Raw genomic sequence first — 19,660 nt, 5'->3', positions numbered from 1 at the left:
AATCCAAGAGCCTGAGTTCAAGGGTGGAGGGGAGCGGATGGAGAGACACCATTGACAGACAGTCAGCAGGGGAGTGAGAGCTGGTGAGATCGTTGAGGAGGAGGAAAGGAGACAGACCTGTGGGGCCCCCGAGCTCTAGAGGGGCAGGTGGGGAGGAGGGATGAACAGGGAAGGTGAGGAGTGAGGTAGGAGGCAGGTGAAGGGAGCAGCCACCTGCTGCTGCGCGTGAGTCAGAGAAGGGCCGAGAGGTAGCCACGTTCCGTGATACAGAGTAGACCAAGTGCCCAGGTCAGCCTTGTGGACAGTAGGGCTTTCATTACATTCAGGTCTCTCCCCACCCGCCCCACTGTTTTCCTGGATTTAATGGCAGAAAACCTCACCCTAGTAAGTGCCTTGGCCAACCTCAAGAGTCCTGAAAGCCTCCCTTGGAGAAATGCTCTTCTGAATCCCCCCTGCTTTGAATTTACTGAAGGCAAACCCAGGCCCTCCAGGTGCGGCTGGATCCATACCCCTTACAGCCACGTGAACGGCTTTCCGAGCGGGAGGGAGGTAGCTCACCAGGAACTCACAAACGTGCAGGGCTGCGTCATCTACGAGCGGGAGGGCAAAGGGGAGACCAGCATTGTGAAGGCATCTGTTTGTTTATTTCTTGTCATACACTTGTTTTCATCATATATGATATGTCGGTATTGGAGTATCCACCGTGATGGTCGAAGTTATTTGGCTTTTCGGCTAGTTCTGCATCTAATGGACAAATGGATCCTGGCAGGCCCCCTGGGTCTGGGTATGATTCTAATTTTACAGATGCTTAATTCTACATGTTCTTAAACGAGTCCCTGATAATTTTATTTGCTTTTGTCTTTGTCTTTCTTTTGTTTTTTTCCTTCTTCTGGTTTTATTGAGATGTAATTGACAAAGAGCGCTGTGTAAGTTTCAGGCGCAGGGCATCCTGATTTGACTTATACACATTGTGAAACAATTACTACACTAAGTTTAGTGAACACCCATCATCTCGTATAGATACAAAATCAAAGAAATAGAAAAATGTTTTCCTTGTGATGAGAACTCTTAGGCTTTCCTCTTAAGAAGTTTCATATATAAAATACAGCAGTGTTAATTATATTTACCATGCTGTACATTATATCCCAAGAACTTATAAGTGGCCTGGTAATTTTTTAGGATGATATGGACCAAGGTTTATTCTGATTAATGAAAGTTGTATTCAGAAAGTTGTATAGCATATGTCACTTTGCAAAGCACTTTATTGTACAAAAAGGATTTGAGCCTTAAAGTAACTCTGGGATGTAGGCATGTGAGTTATTAACTGATGATTTTCAAAACCGCGTATCCGTTGGGACTTCCCTGGTGATCCAGTGTCCGGGGCTCCGTGTTCCCAGTGCAGGGGGACCGGGTTCGGTTCCTGGTCAGGGAACTAGATCCCACATGCTACAACAAAGATCCTGCATGCTACAACTAGGACCTGGCACAGCCAGATAAATAAATAAATTTTTTTTTTTAATCTTTAAAAAAAAAGCAAATATCCATCACTCTCTCTTCTTCCTCTATATCTTGAGCTTCATCGATTGCCCCCTTTCTGAGCTACAGAGGATTTGCCAAACTATTCCTATGTTTACATAAATGTTGAGAAATTAGACTGTTTATTGTTGGAAATAAAATGGCTTCCCATAATCTGAATTTTTTATTTACCACAGGCTAAATGGCTATAATACTGGAGACAGGGAAGTGAGGTAATGGCTTTGGGTATTGAAAGACTGGAGAACAGATGTCCACGCCGAATTGTGACAGATTTCAGTGGTGGCAACAAAATGCACACTAGTGATGATTGATAGGTTCTTGCCTGTGAGCTTGAACCAAAACCCAAATTAAAATGATTTTAGAAAATTAAGAGAATTTTAATTATTATTCTCTTCTTTGGGAAAATACTTTGATCTGAAATGTGTTTACAGCCTGGTATCGAAGGACTCTTACAAGTAGGTTGGTGAGGTTTTAAGCTGGTAAACATTTTAAGTAGCACGTAGAATTTCCGTGCTGCCTTTCTGCATTGTAAGAGGGTACAGGTCAGTGGTTTGAGTATTCCTCCTGTGATCACAGGGTTTTCCTTGCCTATGATTTTTTGGTAAGATATCTTCAGCCTGGCATTATTACTTTGTCACATTCAACCTTGCATTGTATTTGATTCTGCATTGAGAGTGAATGTGTAAATCCTATATTGTCTTGCCTAGCATGGTGTAAGTTTTTTAATGGCTGGCAGGACTCCTGATTCACCTTTGCTACTTCTCAGAGCCCAGCTCAGGGCTTTGCACATAGTTGGAACTCAATAAACATTTATCGAATGGACTTGCGTTACTCTTTGGTAACTGTTATGTCGGCTGCGTTATTCAGTGGTAAATATAAAAGGAAAATGTAGAGTAGCAACTAAAGATATGATCTTATTGAATTTTTTAATTTATTACCTTTGATATGCATTGTTTTACATGGACACTATCTTTATATTTGGCTATTTACCAGTGTACCGTAACAGAATTATAGATGATAAATTAATTTATATTTTTAATCCAACTTCTTACAAGAGTAATTGTCTGGTATTTGTGGGCAGAATGTGACTTCTGATACTTTGAAATGACCCGAGAAATACTGTGCTTGGTGGCTTCAGATATACTTATTCTATCTCTTGATTTCAGTAGTGAACCAAACATCCTGGAAATTCCATGAACTGAAGAGAAACCCCGTGGGAAACGTGCTTAGACATTTTCAAAAGCCAGGATTATTCTTTACTTAAGAAAAATTCAGCCTTGAGGGTTTTAAATTATAATTATTAAGTCTGTGTGTGTCGACATTTTCATAGACGTTACCTGAAGTTTTGTTTTTTGTACATAATAGTACCGGGAAACCCAAACATGAGTGGTTTCTCCAGAAAGATTCCGAAGGGGACACACCTTCACTTATCAACTGGCCTTCCAGGTATCTCCCAAGCTCTGGCCTGTGCTCAGTGACTGCGTCTCTGGTCCAGCTGCCTTATGTCCCGCACGTCACCGAAACTAACTCTCCTTGGCCCTCCTTTTGGTGGCAGGGCTTTTTGAAAGTCACGTGTTCAAAAGGGGCTGCTGGAAATGACTTTCTAATCATTTGCTTTTCTCTTGCTACTGCCCTAATCCCTGCTAATATCAATAGTATTTCCCTCTGCTTCTCTTTTGAAAAATCTTTTGCCTACACCTCTGGCTTTTCTCCTTTGTCGCCACTCACAGGCTGCCAGGAGGAGGCGGTGGTGAGAACATAACCAGCATCTCTGGGCTGCCCCCGCTGCATCAGGCTAATCAGCCAGCATCCCATCTGGTCGACAGGCCCCCCACCCCCACCCCGGCCCTGCCCTTCCAGCCTCCTTCTTTCCCTGTTGCCTGTCTCTCAACCAGTTGTTCATTTCCACAACTACATTTAGGGCATGTGGTTTTCAAAGCAGACAAAACCCCCTCTCGGTTCCTTTTTAAGGTTGGGGGCAGGGAGAGGCAGAAGGAGCAAGAATGAGTAAGTCACTGGCAGGACAAAGCACCCATATATTGAGTTTCTAACAGTCACTTTGTTCTTGGCCGAGGACAACATTCAGATTGTCTCTGATGAGAAGGACACATTCCGCAGGAGAACTTGAACCGCATTTCAGCTGCCTTTTGATTAGCAAAGCTTGTAAATATGAAAACCTCCAACACTGGCTAGTCTCTGGGAAAAATAACAACTCAGAATGCTTTTTTTCTCCCTCTGAATTGTTCATAGTAACTGCCTTTTGTGTGTGTCTTTCATTTTTCTTTAATGAACTATAGGTTTATATCCTGCATCTTATGTTGAAAAACACGGAAGCATTTATATCAAATTTAGCAGGCTGTCTTTCTCATTTAAGAAAATCGTCCCTTCCAAAAAATGAGGATCAGAAACATTATTAAATAAACATTATTAAATAAAAAAATTATTTTTGATGACGAATCTTAAGTTAATAAAGGGTTTATATTCCCCAAGAAATCATTTTTCCCATTTCAAAAGCATTCTTTACTTTTTAAAGATTATCCCCAGTCAGTACTCCATTCATAAGCAGTTCGAATGGTTTCTTCTTCCTCACTACGTGGTATTTTAAAAAAGTAAAAATAAGAACTAGTTTGCACTATTGGATGTTTACTCTTTGCTAAGCACTAAGCCAGGTACTTTGCAGACATCACATTACATCTTGTTACTATTATTTCCATTTAAAAGGTAAAGCAGCTGGGGCAGGTAGGTTACCTGAGACCACACAGCTCCAACTGGCTGAGTCAGGCTTTGAAAAGAGGTCTCCTGGGACCCACAGTCCATGCTCTTAGCTACTTTGCTTGTACAGTAGCTTTTCAAATGGATTTCAGTTTTGCTCTCAGATATTTAAATAGCTCTGGAAACAACCAGAGCCCTCCCTTTTTAGATTAGTTTTTAACTGAGGGCCTAATGGCAATTCCAGAGGGGAGAACATGTCCAGTGCATTAATTCTTTCAACAAATATCTTTTTTTTTTTTTTCTAACATTCTTCTTAGTGCTTGAGTTGCTAGAAATAACAGTGTCTTCACTGGTCACGCGTTTTCTGAATGAATGTAGTCTGCATGGCATGAAAAAGCTTGTGACTGTTGAGTGCTTGAAAAGAGGTGATTGTTTGATATATCTTGAGCTCAATAAAAAATAATAATCATGAATGCTCTGACATTTACAGGAGACAATGAAATTACTTTTGGTCTATAGGCTTAAATGTGCCTGGAAACTGCCCCTGCCCCAGTCCATATACCAGGTCTGTCCACGTGAAAAGTGTACCAATTTATAGCCCAGCCTCAGTGTGCCCTTGTGCATGCCCATGGTGCCTATTAATGAATTTTCCTGTGGCTTCTGACTATTCCTTTAGTCAGAAGGCATCCATTCTCTCCCAGGGTAGCATCTGACCCCTCCTAGCTGTACAGGAGGAAGAGTGAGTTTGGCATTTGGAAAATCAGCTCAGACTCCTTCCTCTGGCAAGTGTAGTGGGTTTCTGACATTGACCCCCCAAGATGCTTTTCCACTTGCTGGGCATCTTCGATCTACACACACATGCTCTCTTCCCCTTACGCAGTTACTGCACTTGGCAACTTAAATCCTTTTTCTTTCTTAAAGAGTTAAAGTTAGAGAAAAATTGGTGAGAGAGGAGAGTGCTCGCAGCAGCCCTGAACTCGCCTCCGAGTCCTTAACTCAGAGGAGACACCAGCCAGCGCCAGGCCATTACCTGGCCTTTCAGTCAGAGAACTCAGCCTTCGACAGGGTCTCGGGCAAGGTGGCCAGCTCTGCACGACAGCCCATCCGAGGCTACGTCCAGCCGGCAGATCCCATTCACACCATCACGCTGGTGACCTCGGACACCCAAGAAAGCGCATCCGAGTGCAGCTGGGTGGGGTCAGCCACTGAGACGCTCACAAAGCCTCCCCCCTCGAAGGTTCTAGAAGATGAGAGAAGAGATACCCCAGTTCTCCATATCTGTGAATCGAAAGCGGAGGATGACGTGCTTTTCTCTGAAGCCCTGGAGAAAAGCAGGAAAACGCTTTTGGTTTCAGAGGATCGAGGGCCCGGAAGAAGCCAGGAAGCCCCCGCTGGCACCGGGGACGCGGCTAAGCCTGCTATTAGCACAATCACCCTGGAACCGCAGAAGGCACCAGAAAGCCTGGCCCGCCCGCCTGCAGCGCAGCAGCAGCCCACGGAGAGGATGGGCAGGAGCGAAATGGTTGTGTACGTTCAGAGCGAGTCTGTGTCCCGAGGTCACAAGAAGGAGGCGGCGCCCACGAGGAAGCGCAAGGTCCTCACCCGCTCGCTGTCTGACTACACGGGTCCCCCTCAGCTCCAGGCTCTGAAGGCCAAGGCCCCCGCTTCCAGGCGAGACCCGGAGCCGCAGACGTCCAAGGCCGAGTCAGAAGTGGGCCTGCTGGACACGAAGGTGTCTGTCGCCCAGCTCCGCAGTGCGTTCCTGGAGTCGGCCAGGGCCACCAGGAAACCCGAGCTGTAGGTGATGTCCACGTGTCCCTCCCAATGTGTCACTTGCACGTCCTTGGCAGAGTTATTCACCGCTCGACTTGTGTGGTGTCCTGCCTTGAGTCTTACTAGCTTAGCTCACAAGTGTGTGCAGGGCAGACCCTCAAGGACACGGCTCCACGACTAGCGTCCTGCTTCCGCCTACTAACGGGGGGCTCCAGAGTGTCGGGTCTCGGAACGTCCCACCCCTCGATGTGCATGGTAGTGGCATGCAGTGGGATTCGTTGGTGTCTGTGCCTTGACTCGCCGAGATGCGTAAACCTTTGCTTTCTTCCCCCCTCTCTGTCTCCCTGTCTCTCTTCTGTCTACCCTCTCCCCACATCTCTAAAAGCCATTCACGGGTTGAGGGGTCAAGCGAAGGCGTTGGCTTGCCTACCAGTGTGGAACGGGAGAGAGGGTCCCGGAAACCAAGACGCTATTTTTCTCCTGGTGAAAGTAGAAAGACTTCTGAGAGATTTAGAACTCAACCCATAACCTCAGCAGAACGAAAGGAATCGGATAGGTAGGCATGTGTCTGTCAAGTTCCCTGGTTTGGGAACTTAAAAGAAATTCTGTGGGGATTTCTACCCCAGGAGTGGTCCTGATGCTGTTTCAGTGGGATGTGATGACTCCATAATCCTTCCATCTTAGTAGCTACAAGGGATATTTATTTGGCTCGTATAAATGTATCCTTAAAGAAGGTTGACCATGATGACAATATCACCATGCAGTTTTCAGTTGCATTCGGAAGTGAGAAACATTATTCATTGAACATTTTTAAATGTTTATGCCCTTGATAAGTTAGAATCCAGATTGACTGTCTACCAGATTTTATGGTGAAAATAAGGGGTTTTTTATTTGATTTATAAATGTCTACCTGCGTGTTGTACGTGAGTTTTTAATCTTGTCATATGCTAATGCACAGAAATGAAAGGGTTTGTCTAAAAGATGACTATCAGTCATGTTTAATAAGTCGTACTTGGTCCTGGTTTGTCTCCACAAGGTGAAACACCTGGCTGGGCTGTGTGCACATGTACCCCACAGTGTCTGTGAGAGCTGTCCATGCGTAATCACAACTAGAATTGCCACCAGGAGGATATTCTTTAAGACACTTTAATTGCATTTTTATTTTCACTTTTAATTTGATCCTTGGATCTTCCACTCCCACCAGCTAATTGTTTGTTATTATTTTTTTTGCTAATGTCTTTCCTAGGTCAACTTCAAATTCAGAAATGCCAACTGCCGAGGGCAAGTATCTGTCTTTTCCTTCTTTATCACCTCACCCAGATTAGATTTAGATGATAAGATTTTTGCTTTTGGAAAGAATGAGATGATGGAACATGTTGCTTTCTTTTCGGCAGGTTTTCTCCCTGTGAATATAATAAAACCTAGTTGAGATTTTCACATGAACTTTGCCTTAGCTTTAAGAAAGAGAGCTGTGATTGAACCATATTAAAACAACTGACTTGAATCAAAGAAGCAGGTTTTTCTTGTTATTTTCTTGTTACTATTTAACAATAAAGAAGAGAGATTCCTTCCATAAAATCTCTTCTTAATTCCATAATATCTATTCTTAAATCAAATATTATAATAGGAAATTATCGGCCGGACAAGAGTTTTGTTTGGTTAATTGCAATGAGAATTAACACCTTTTCACTGAAGCAGAAGAATAGGTTCCCCCACCAAGGGGAAAATATTACCTATTGTCATTTTTAGTATATCTGTTCTTCTAGTTAGAGGGTTTCCAGGTCCGCCTTGGGAAACTTTTCAGAGACTTTGCCTACATTTTCTAATGATGTCCAGTTTTCATCTGTGTCTTTTTACAGATGAAGAAAAGGTCGATGAGCGAGCCAAGCTGAGTGTTGCTGCGAAGAGGCTGCTCTTCAGGGTAAGATGTGCTGAAGGGCTCTCAGAGAAGCCATCACCTCCTGCAGGTGGCCCCATGGCCAGCCTGCTGCCTGCACCAGCCCTGGGTCCACCTGTGCTTCTCTTCTGCAGTGTGGCTGGTGTGTGCACTGCTGGTGTGTGCACTGCTGGTGGCGATGCTGCCTCTCGGGGGGGCCCCTCCCGTAGGTCCTGCAGGAGAACAGAGTGGCGACATTCTGCCACCCCAGCTCCCTTTCCTCCAGTTTATCAGGATTCCACACTGTGTCCAATCTTAGGAAATGGAAAAGTCATTTGATGAGAAGAATGTTCCAAAGTGCCGCTCCAGGAACTTGGCTGTGGAGCAGAGGCTGCGGCGTCTGCAGGACCGATCCCACACCCAGCCTGTCACCACTGAGGAGGTGGTCATTGCAGCTACGTAAGTCCCCCCAGGGCCTGTGTGCTTTGGCTGTAAGGTCTTCATTTTAAAGAAAGATTTAAAGATGTTTAAAATGAGGCCATCAGAAGATGTAGCCACAGAGAAGTAGGTGTTTAGGGATTTTCCTTGCTCCAGTGTCTTTGAACTTTGTAAAGGGAGGTGTTACCTATTGTATCTCCTAGAAAATCGTGAAGAGGAATTTTGTTTATTTATTTATTTTTTGCCTGTGCATTTTTTTAAATCTCTTTACAGTGGAAAATTTAAAGTAGAAGAGTAGATGGGTTAACATCCCACGTCCTTCTCACCCAGTTCCAACAGCCAACAACCCCCAGCCCCTCTTGCTCTACCTGTATCCCACCCACGTCCCGTCTCCTGCTGCAGAATTTTCAAGCAAACCCCAGATATCATTTCAACCATAAATATTTTAGTCCATATCTCAAAAAGATGAGAGTTCTCCTGATTTGTTTTTAAATAACCACACATTTTTAAAAATTATTGGGAAGTTTGATAACTTTCCAAACTGTGGGAAGTAGGTTTTGAGCAGTGTGTTCCAATGTGTTCAGAATGAATTTCTTAAAGTAATTTATCCAGGGATTATTGCTTCCATTAAGTGAAAATTTTTACTCTTTTTTTTAAAATTATTTTTTAATTGCTTTCTCCTCAGACACAGACATGCACACACCCTTCCTGAAAAAATGGAGTTCATCTCGTTCAGGGCATCCACAGCCCACCTGTGAACCTGCTGTTAACTCAGCCACCTTAACTTCCTTCACTTCTCTGTGTATTTGTGGACAAGTATATCTCGTATTCATTGGGACAAATCAGTTTCTTTTCTTTAAGAAAATATTTGAGTAGCTATTGTAAAAATAAGAAGCAACTACCCCTGGGAGCAAAACAGTAAATATAAGCAAAAATCATCCCCTTGTCAGACTCACTGAATGTACTTTGATGTGCTTATAGGTTATATGAGGACCCTGACTCTTTTAAAAACTAGCTTAGAACAACATTGTGAAACACGGACATAATCTACTGCTTTGCTGGTGGTTAATATTAGCTCTTTTTTTTTTTTTTAAGTTTGTTTTTTTTCAAACTGAGACACTTATTCTAAATATTCTAAATCCTTTCCAAGCTCAAAAAACCTATTCTTATTGCACTGTCTTTGGGTCACCTTTGTCTCCCATTTCCTAAGTTTATAATTGCTTTTCAAGTTCTTTTGTGATTTTCCCAAGGAAATGAGCAAATGGTTTTGTTCCAATATTTTTTGATTTAATGTTTCTGAATTGAAAACTACGCTTTCCTTAATGCTTCTTTTCTTCTCTCTCCTTATGAATGTTCCATCTTTGGCAATTGCTTTTAAAGCGAACCTACCCCTGCTTCGTGCTCTGTGGCCACCCACCCTGTAATGACAAGACATCCTAGTCCCACTGTAGCTAAGAGCCCCGGGCAGCCTGCCAGGTACTGGACAGAAGTAGCTGCATGTTGCACTGAGAGCAGAGGTGCATCTTCAGAGCTTGAATGCCTGTCATTTGTTTGCCAAACAAGTCAGTGCAAGGAGTTGTTCCGGTGGAACGTGGCATTTTGCTGTGTCACACTGGGGACTTCACGTAGGCCTGCATATGCCAGAATCTCATCCACCTGCTTTCACTGTGTCCCGGAACTCGGACCCCACTAACCCACTTATCCATTTGTCTTGTTTCTGTTTTTCATCACCCTGGCCATCCCTAAAAAATTTCATTCTTCATCTAAAATACTAGCACTTAATAGAGATTAACAGAAAAATAGGACGTTAACCTGAATGTTGAAAGTCTGATAATACTTAGTTGTTTTAAACACTTCTAGACATAAATACATGTTTGAAAACAACCTTGTTTCTAATGGGTAGACAATGCTGTTATATTTGGGGATCGGGACAATAAGAATTTATAGTGTCTGAATTTAGATGTTTTCCTGTTATGCTTTAAATTGTAGTGTTTTAAAGCAGTGTCCTTAAGGCATGTCAATATCCGCTCTGTTTTACTGTTATGGGTCAGACGCAAAGGCTAAAGCTAAGATTCAAAGAAGTAAAATGACAGTGCAGAAGTAAAGCTGGCATCGTCCAGAAGCGGGGCTGTCTTTGGGGAAGCGGGTTGCCATCACTCCTAGTTCTTCACTGGACCTCAGGAACGATGCCAGGACTCAGGTCCCCTTACTCCCATCCTCACTGTGCCCTGGAAAACGGACACTGCTCTTGTGTCTGGGACACCTTGCAAAGCGCTGGTTAATCGGAGTCAAGGCAGAATATACTTTTCACTGGATTTGAGAATTGGATTTGCCAGTGGCAGGAGGTACATTGTCTTAGACCTTCCAAGATTCCCGTGACCAGGTAACTGGAAGCCTTCTCCTCTGCCTGGTGGAGGGGTTTAGCAGCACAGACATTTCTTTCACTTTTCAAGTTACCTGGAATTTCAGATTTAAGTACCTTTTTGAAAACAGAAACCTATGAGAGGAAATACTAGACTAAAAGAGGGAAAGAACTTTACGATTAAACTATTTGTGTTTAGTAAGTGAAAATCAAAACCCTGTGTTACAGATAATGTTAATAGAATGACTATTATTTTGTAATTATTTAAAACGTAAAGACCACCTTCTGAACCACACATTTCGATAATGTCTAACTATGCCGTAGGTAATGTCTGCGGTCTCCCTTTAGCCGTGTTTATTGATGATACTAAAAACACAACACCTCTCTCTAAGATAAGGTATACCCAAGCTGACTTTAATTCCTTAAATAGGAAATTCAATTTTTAGAAATAATCTAGAGCTGAAAATCTGCTCTGTGTGACATTGACCATGCAAGAGTTTCCAGCCTACCATGGTGTATTAGCTAACCAGCTGCCCACAACTGTCTTAAATCTAGGTAGGGAAAAACAAGCCCCTTTTCCAATGGAAGTGACACTTGGAAGAAAGTTAATAAGCAAACTTAGCGGTGGGCTTCTGTTTGTCTCCCGGTGTGGGGCTGACTTTTTCCTCCTTTCAGATTGCAGGCCTCTGCTCACCAAAAGGCGTTAGCCAGAGACCAGGCAAATGAGGGCAAAGATTCTGCTGAGCAAGGAGAACCCGACTCCTCCACTCTGAGCTTAGCGGAGAAGTTGGCCTTGTTTAACAAACTGTCCCAGCCAGTCTCCAAAGCGATTTCGACGCGAAACAGATTAGATGTGAGACACAGGAGGATGAACGCTCGCTACCAAACGCAGCCGGTCACGCTTGGAGAGGTGGAACAGGTGGGTGCCCTGTGGTCCAGCTCCAATTTGCACGTATGTCCTTAAAATATGGGAGTGCGATGTCCCTCTAGGGTTAGGGATACCGTTAAGGGCATCTACCTGTAAACTGTGTTCCCTGTCGTTACTTAATAATAACTTCATTCTTAAGGAAGGTAACCATGCCAAGGGTGTTTCTCTTCTCTTGTGCGCCTCATGGCTGAAATCATCAGGAGCTGAGTCCATTTGGGGGAGAAAAAGAGGACGCACGACCTGCTTTTCACCCAGATGATTTGATTAACGAGATGCATTTATACACCTCCGTCTAGGATTGGTTTCTCACCAGCAGAAGCTGGAAAACTGCCCCAAGTGTAGTGTCTCCATACATGTCAGTCCATACAGCGGGATTTACATAGGCGATGTTTTTAAATCAGCTTTTTCCTTTTGAACTGTGTCCTCCCAGGTGCAAAGTGGCAAGCTCATCCCTTTCTCCCCGACCGTTAACACATCCGTGTCCACCCCGGCATCTACTGTCACCCCCATGTACGCAGGGAATCTCCGGGCAAAGCCACTCTTGGATGACAGCTCCAGTGCTGCTAAGCAGATGTTTCCTTCTTCACTAGAAAACTCAGACTCTCCAGTTAGAAGCATCCTGAAATCCCAAGGCTGGCAGCCTTCAGTAGAGGGTGGTGGGAGCAAAGGACTGTTGAGAGAATTTGAAGAGACGGAAAGTAAGGGAGTCTTGACAGGTGGAGACTTTACAAAGTACGGGTCCTTTGAGGAAGCAGAGCCGTCCTACCCCATCCTCAGCAGAGTCTGGGAAGGAGATGGCCATAAAGAACCCATCTATGCTGTTCCGAGAAAGGGAAGCCTGGAGCTCGCCCATCCTCCCTTTGCTCAAATACCCTTTGGTGATGAACCGAAGGCATTTTCCACTGCAAAAAGTACCGCGCAGGGGAGCCCAGACTGGAAGGACAGGCAGCTCTTTGAAGAGAAGGTGGATGTAGAGAATGTCACAGAGAGGAAGTTTTCACTGAAAGGTAACTTACTGCTCTCCTTTCCTTTCTGTGTGGTGGGTTGTGTGCGTTTGGGATTATTTTTAACTGAATTATGAAGGCAGTTTACAACTAAGTGTTAAGTGCTGATTGGAAGTCTAGTGTGAATCGTCCCCTCTCCAGACTTTTCTTCCTCTTGAATCTGACCTGTTCAGTGGACTCATCAATGTTTCTGCCGTAAAAATACCTGAGGCGCTTTCATGCATCTTGATAAGCATTTTTGATGACTTTTGTTCACGTTAACTGACCTAAGAGCCTTGTGAACCAGTAGCTCTGTTGGCCCCTTTTAGAAGCTGATGACCCCAAAGGTCCTGGGCTGGATGAGCAGAGGGAGAAGGGCTGGAACCCAGTCTGTAGGTTTCAGGTTCTCTTTCTAGATCCTTCTTGCACAGACTAACCAGCTGTGCTGCATGGGACTTTGTCTCTTTTCTGCATTTCCATAAAATGATAGTGTGTCAGTTATAATAGTAGCTTTGGTTTGGGAGTAGGGCATATGTGAAATGTCAAAGTATAGTTTTGGAGGCGTAGAAACATTCTGCAGTGTGGAGTCCGAACCAGCTTCCTGTGTCTCACACGTAGGAAAAGACCAGTTGTCACAAAACAAGTCGCTGGCTGGAGTCATCCACTGCGAATTTCGGTTTTCTCAGGGACTAGAGCGCGCCCCAGATTTGCATACATCCAAGTGGATCGGGCAACCTGCCGTGTGTGCACGGATTGAACTCCAAGGGCAGGATCGTCCCGGAGGGGTGAAGGGCTCGAAGAATGTTTGCCCGGGGGTGTAAGTGCTGACACAGCTCCTCTCCTTCCCAGCAGCAGAGTTCGGGGAGCCCACTTCTGAGCAGACGGGTACAGCTGCTGGGAAACCGGTTGCTCAGGCTGCAACCCCCGTGTCCTGGAAGCAGCAGGATCCCTCTGAACAGCCGCAGGAGAAGCACTATCGGAGCCCGTGTGCAATGTTTGCTGCCGGAGAGATCAAAGCACCAGCAGCGGAGGGCACCCTCGACTCTCCCAGCAAAACCATGTCCATTAAAGAAAGGTAACAAGATTCAGTGATGGAAAAGGAATTCTGTCGGTAGGGGGGCGGCTTACAACTTGCTTTTAGAAAAAGATCTAAGGAATGGGTAAAAGAGAGAGAATCATGAAGCCAGCTGCATCAGGGACTGTGCTGTTCTTCTGGGAAGTCAGGGTATTGGAGAGGAAACCACATTTATCCCAGTGCCTGGTTGGATGACACTGGGAAATGCTGCTTCCAAACTCAGACGAGGAAACAAACAGAAGCAGACGTTTGTCTGCTTCTTCTGTTGGTGCTTCTGTTTTCTTTTTTTATACTACATTCTCTGACCAGCCAGTGACGGGAGCAGAGATCTTGGCTCTTTCCCGTTCAGGTACACGTGGCTTGAAATTGAATGTGTCCACAGCTTGTGACTGACTGTCGATGTAAGTTACGTGTGGAGAAAATGGAGATAAATTCAGAGTTAGAACATAAATCCTGGGGATTAGAATCTGAGTTTTGTTTACTTAACAGAAAGTAAAATGGATGCCCCTCCTGCACTGCATTTAGACATTTCCTGTTGGGTAATAGCTGTAAAAGACTACATTTGAGGATTAAATAACACTGAAACCTCATTTCATTCCAAAGAGTAATGGAGGATTGAGAGGTGATAAAGAGGGCAGATACAGAGAATCGGAGTGAAGTATTTGGGGTTGTATTTTCCGTGGCAGCCTTTAGCAAAAGACGTCAGTGACAGAGGACCGGGTGAAGAGCATTCTCGTCAGTTTCCCAGTTTGACTGGCAGAAGGATGGGTGTGCCCACCCAGACCCCTCCTCAGCACCGCCACCGTTCAGAAGCTTTCTCACTCTGAGCGGCACTGGCCACTCTGATTTTTCTAAGTACATTTCCATCTACTTAAGACGATGTATCAAACCACAGTGAAAACTCTTGATTTGGTTGTTCCAACTCAAACTTTTGAATAATATTCACAAAATTATTAAACAGATGGAGACTTTTTCAACCAACAAGTTAATGAGACTGTTAAAACTTATTTTCTTTAAAATTCACAGTACAGAATGCCTGTGAGACTGAGGAGGTGTGGTTATTGGGGCAAAGGGGTGAGCGAAATAAAAGGAGTGATGCTTGATCCAGGGAAGCAGTTTGACCTATTCTGGCATGAAGTCCTCCTCCGCGGAAACCCGGCTCAAAGAGGGTTTGATCCCAGAGAATTATTTTTTTTTAATTGAAGTATAGTTGATTTACAATATTGTGTTAGTTTCAGGTGTACAGCAAAGTGATTCAGTTGTGTGTATATATATATTTTTTTTCCGATTCTTTTCCATTATAGGTTATTATAAGATGTTGAATATAATCCCCTGTGCTATACAGCAGGTCCTTGTTGTTTATTTCATATCTAGCAGTGTGTGTATGTTAATCCCCTGCTCCTAATTTATCCCTCCCCCACCTTTCCCTTTTGGTAACCGTAGTTTGCTTTTTATGTCTATGAGTCTGTTTCTGTTTTGTAAGTTCATTTGTATTATTTTTTAGGTTCCACATAAAAGTGATATCATATGGCATTTGTCTTTGTCTTTCAGCCTTACTTCACTTAGTATGATGATCTCTAAGTCTATCCATATTGCTGCAAATGGCACTATTTCATCCTTTTTTATGGCTGAGTAGTATTCCATTGTACATATATACCACATCTTCTTTATCCATTCATCTCTTGATGGACATTTAGGTTGTTTCAATGTCTTGGCTATTGTGAATAGTGCTGCTATGAACATAGTGGTGCATGTGTCTTTTTGACTATACTTTTCTCTGGATATGTGCCCAGGAGTGGGTTTGCTAGATCGTATGGTAGCTCTATTTTTAGTTTTTGAGGAACCTCCATACCATTCTCCACAGTGGCTGCACCAATTTACATTCCCGCCAACAGTGTAGCAGGGTTCCCTTTTCTCCACACCATCCAGAGACCCAACTATTGATAACCAGTTAGGTGAGAAGACGGAGTTACCATTTAAGGGAAATAAAGATAAATATCACTTCTACACAAGTTCTGATGTTTTACACATCAGAAAACATTCTTGGGGTAAAATTCCAATAGAAATAATAATATACCCCATCTCTCTAAGACTTTTAAAGAGATTCCACATTTGGGGGTATAGTCTGTCTGTTAAGATGTCTGATGAAGTTTGTGTCTATCGGCTGTGCAGTCATTCTCGGTTCACTTACCTGTTTTTAGTGAATTTTAGTTTTTCTTTCTGAAAGCAGGTTTTTTTTTTTATAGCAGAGTTAGCATTGTTTTTGTTTTTTTCAATTATGGTACATCTTTATTTATTTTATTTATTTATTTGGCTGTGTTGGGTCTCCGTTGCTCCGCACACGCTTTCTCTAGTTGCAGCCAGCGGAGGCTACTCTTCGTTGCAGCGCTCAGGCTTTTTATTGCAGTGGCTTCTCTTGTTGCAGAGCACAGGCTCTAGGTGCTCGGGCTTCAGTAGTTGTGGCACATAGGCTCAGTAGTTGGCTCATGGGCTCTAGACCGCAGGGTCAGTAGTTGTGGCACATGGACTTAGTTGCTCTGTGGCATGTGGGATCTTCCTGGACCAGGGATCGAACCCATGTGCCCTGCATTGGCAGGCAGATTGTTAACCACTGTGCCACCAGGGAAGTCCCTGAAAGCAGTTTTAATCCTACTTTAAAATTCTAATTTTTAAAAAATGTGAGATGCTGTGGAGGTGCAACTTCCTAACCCGGACTTTGTGGGTGTCTGAGGAGTTGGAGGATAACTGGAAGGTGGCTGTGAGCTGCCTGGAAAGGTATTCAAAACCAACTGTGTACACAAGGACCATTTAAAATAAGAATGCTCTTCATATGTTTATTTGGGTTTTCCTTTTTTGAGGTAACATAAAGAATAGAACTTTTAAACCTTATTCTAATTCCTCTGCCTCATTACACCGAAGGAGAGGTTGAATTCCAGTGGCCCCAGGGGCCCCGTGGTGAATAGGACCAACCTCAGGGGCTGGTATTCGACTCCTCCCCTCAGTACAAGTGGCAAGGCTGCCGCGTGTTCAGGTTAGTGTTTCAGCAGCTAACGTGTGTTCTCACTGGGGGCCATCGGTTAGACCGGGGCCCCCAATCCCCCGGTACTGGTCCTAGGCCTGCTAGGAACCCGGCTGCAGAGCAGGGCCGCAGAGCAGGGCCGCAGAGCAGGGCCGCAGAGCAGGAGGTGAGTGGCATGTGAGTGAGTGAAGCTTTACCACCTGAACCATCCCTGCCCCCCGCCGAATCCATGGAAAAATTGTCTTCCACAAAACTGATCCCTGGTGCCAAAAAGGTTGGGGACTACTAGGTTAGAGGACAGAAATTCTAACTAGACAGCAGTGCTTGAAAGAGTCCACCCTCCTCTGTACTAATTTTCTCAACTCACATGTTCTTGGCATCACTTGTTTCAAATTTCACTTTCACGTTTCAGGCTCTTGAGAAGTAGAGACCGGACTTTGCCAAGTTCCTTCATCATTTCTTCTAAACAGCTGCTGCCTGAGGAGGTGGTTCTGCCTTCCTTGATCTTGTGCGTCTGTCTCTTTCCGGATCAGGACTTGAGCATCTTAAGTCCTCCATACTGAGGACCACCCAGGGTCCTAGGCTGCCCACAGCATTTCTCCTATTCACCTCACTGAGTGCTGAAGACAGCCCTTCGAAGGAGGCAATACTATCCCTGTTTCATAGATATAAACTAAGACTTAACGTGTAGCAACTGAGAAATTAGAGGGAATCCTACATTCATTCCTCTTCTAGAACATGTTTGACACTCAAGGAGACATATCTAGAAGTTCATTTTCTTTCTTCATCTTTTCTGACATCTAAAATGTCAAGTTTGAATCATAACTAACATAATGTTGAGGATATATTCTGCTTTTCCAATCAGATTGGTAAAATCACTGTTTCATAACTGCCTACATGGTTTGGGTTTAAATTGTCCCTTGTGGGGAACTTCTTTGCAAACCATGATAAATCAAATATATTTTGTGTTATTTAGGGATAAAAAACCTTTGATACCTCTTTAAAAGTATATTAGGGTTTTAGAAATCTTATTTCCACGGTTACTGAAATAACTGCATCTGTGCTTTCACTTTGGGGAGGGGGAGAAGATGACTAAAAAAGGCAAAAGAGCCATCCTTCCTCTAGGAAATTGATGGAGTGTAAGGAAGTATTAAACTCCTGGGAATGGTGAAGAGCCCGCGCATGCCTCTGTCTGAGGCTGCAGACTCCTGCCTTATAGGGCCTGGCTGGAGTCCCCCTGTGTTCCCTGTGGGCCCCACCACCCACCCAGCCAGACTTGAGGTTCTTACCTTGCAGCCAGGAGATTTCAGTCACTAGAAGGCCCCGGTTTTATGTAGGCATTAGGGACGGAGGTGTCTTTTTTTTCCTTTGCTGCCTCCTTTTCTGATCTTTGATTTGCCCTCATTTAAAAGACATACGTGTTCACTCCTCCAGCCTAAATCCGTACTGTTCAGACTTATCTGCATGATGCCTGTGATTCTCTGAAACGAGGGGGCATTTTTAAAGGAGGAAGAAAAAAATGTGCTGCATCTTAGAGGCACACAGTTTGCCTGGCCCGTATTTGACCCAGCCCTGGCTGCCGTGAGCCTGCAGCACTTGTTCCAATCAAGGCTGGCTCTCAGACCGGTGCTGCGGAAACAGCCCGCCTCGGGCCCCTGTTCCCCGCTGGGAAAGTGTGGGCTGTGGCTGTGGGGGGAGCCATTTCCCCAGTGGCCTGGCAGGCACCCCTTGTGGTGGCCCCGTGCCAAGCCTCAGGGTGAATAACTCAGTACCACTCACGGGTTCTCAGCCTCAGACCAAGCGGGGCCCTCAACATCCCAGCCCTGCAAACAGCACTTGGACTTGGCGGATGTTAAAAGCGCTGACAGTTGTTTGAATTGTGTAGGCAGTAGTTTATGGCATGTGTAGGACCAGACCCTTGGCCCCCCACCCTGGCCCTCTGCGGTGCACGGTGGTCTGCAGGGCATCAGGGGGGTCGTGCGATCGCAGGAGAGACGGCATTTGGAAAGGTCTCCCGCCCTCCTGAGCTCGTTCAACACCAAGTAGGAAATCTGAAGGGACGGGAGGAATGCATGTGTATTTCAGTGTGTGTTACTCTTCAGTTTTCCCTCACTTGTACTCTGCAGGCTTGGACTGGGCCTCATACCATGTGGGCTCAATTGAAGCACAGTTTCTTCCATGTTATTTTGGTTACTCTGTAGTCTTTGGAAGTTTCTGAGGATGACTCTGCCAGCACATCCGGTAGCAAGATTTCACGTTCTTGGAAGGGAGGAGTTCTTTGAAGGCCATCCCAGGGAGGGGGGGAATATATATATATTATTTTATATATACTATTTATATAACTTTATATTAAGTTATATATATATAGTTTATATATATAATATATAGTTTTATATAATATATAGTTATAATATATAGTTATATATGTAATATATAACTATATATATAATATATAAAGTTATACATATAATATATAAAGTTATATATAATATATAAACTTCATAACATAAAGTTATATAACTATATATAATATATAGATATATGTTATAACATTATATAATATATAAAGTTATATATTATATAAATATATGTAAATATTATATATATAACATATATAATATATAAAGTTATAATATATAACATAAAAATGTATTATTTGTATAACATTATATATTGTTATATAAATAATATATTTATATAATTTTATATTATTAAATAAATAATATTTAAATTTTTATATATTATATATGTATTTTGTATATATTTTATATATATGTATATACATATAGATCAAGACGTTCCCAGGTTGGAACCACGGCTCCCTGCCCCAGTGACGTCCTTGGCCTGCGTGTGCACCAGGTCTCACTGAGAATAACAATATCCGGTTTCTTAGATGCTGCCGGGCAGGTCAGCAGAGCGCCCCGCGGACTACAAAGTGATTACAGATCCACACTCTGC

At 43.7% G+C, this 19,660-nt stretch overlaps 1 protein-coding gene across 18 annotated transcripts in view; it reads left to right on the top strand.

The window, feature by feature from the left end:
* Positions 1–19,660, top strand: part of SVIL (supervillin) — a 153,463-nt gene that overhangs the window by 80,260 nt on the left and 53,543 nt on the right. For 6 of the 18 annotated variants that reach the window (XM_057733335.1, XM_057733338.1, XM_057733341.1 and 3 more), the window contains 10 exons: positions 2,902–2,982; positions 5,170–6,045; positions 6,407–6,577; positions 7,268–7,302; positions 7,881–7,942; positions 8,217–8,356; positions 9,716–9,811; positions 11,373–11,616; positions 12,056–12,632; positions 13,458–13,683. In XM_057733335.1, the coding sequence (XP_057589318.1) occupies positions 2,902–2,982; positions 5,170–6,045; positions 6,407–6,577; positions 7,268–7,302; positions 7,881–7,942; positions 8,217–8,356; positions 9,716–9,811; positions 11,373–11,616; positions 12,056–12,632; positions 13,458–13,683 (2,508 nt within the window). The remainder of the gene's footprint in view (positions 1–2,901; positions 2,983–5,169; positions 6,046–6,406; positions 6,578–7,267; positions 7,303–7,880; positions 7,943–8,216; positions 8,357–9,715; positions 9,812–11,372; positions 11,617–12,055; positions 12,633–13,457; positions 13,684–19,660) is intronic. The other 12 variants (XM_057733343.1, XM_057733340.1, XM_057733353.1 and 9 more) reach the window with 6 other exon arrangements.

Source organism: Hippopotamus amphibius, chromosome 4 (assembly GCF_030028045.1).
Source record: "Hippopotamus amphibius kiboko isolate mHipAmp2 chromosome 4, mHipAmp2.hap2, whole genome shotgun sequence".
Taxonomy (NCBI): domain Eukaryota; kingdom Metazoa; phylum Chordata; class Mammalia; order Artiodactyla; family Hippopotamidae; genus Hippopotamus; species Hippopotamus amphibius.
The sequence above is the reverse complement of the archived record's forward strand: the minus strand, read 5'-3'. Positions and strand labels throughout refer to the sequence as shown.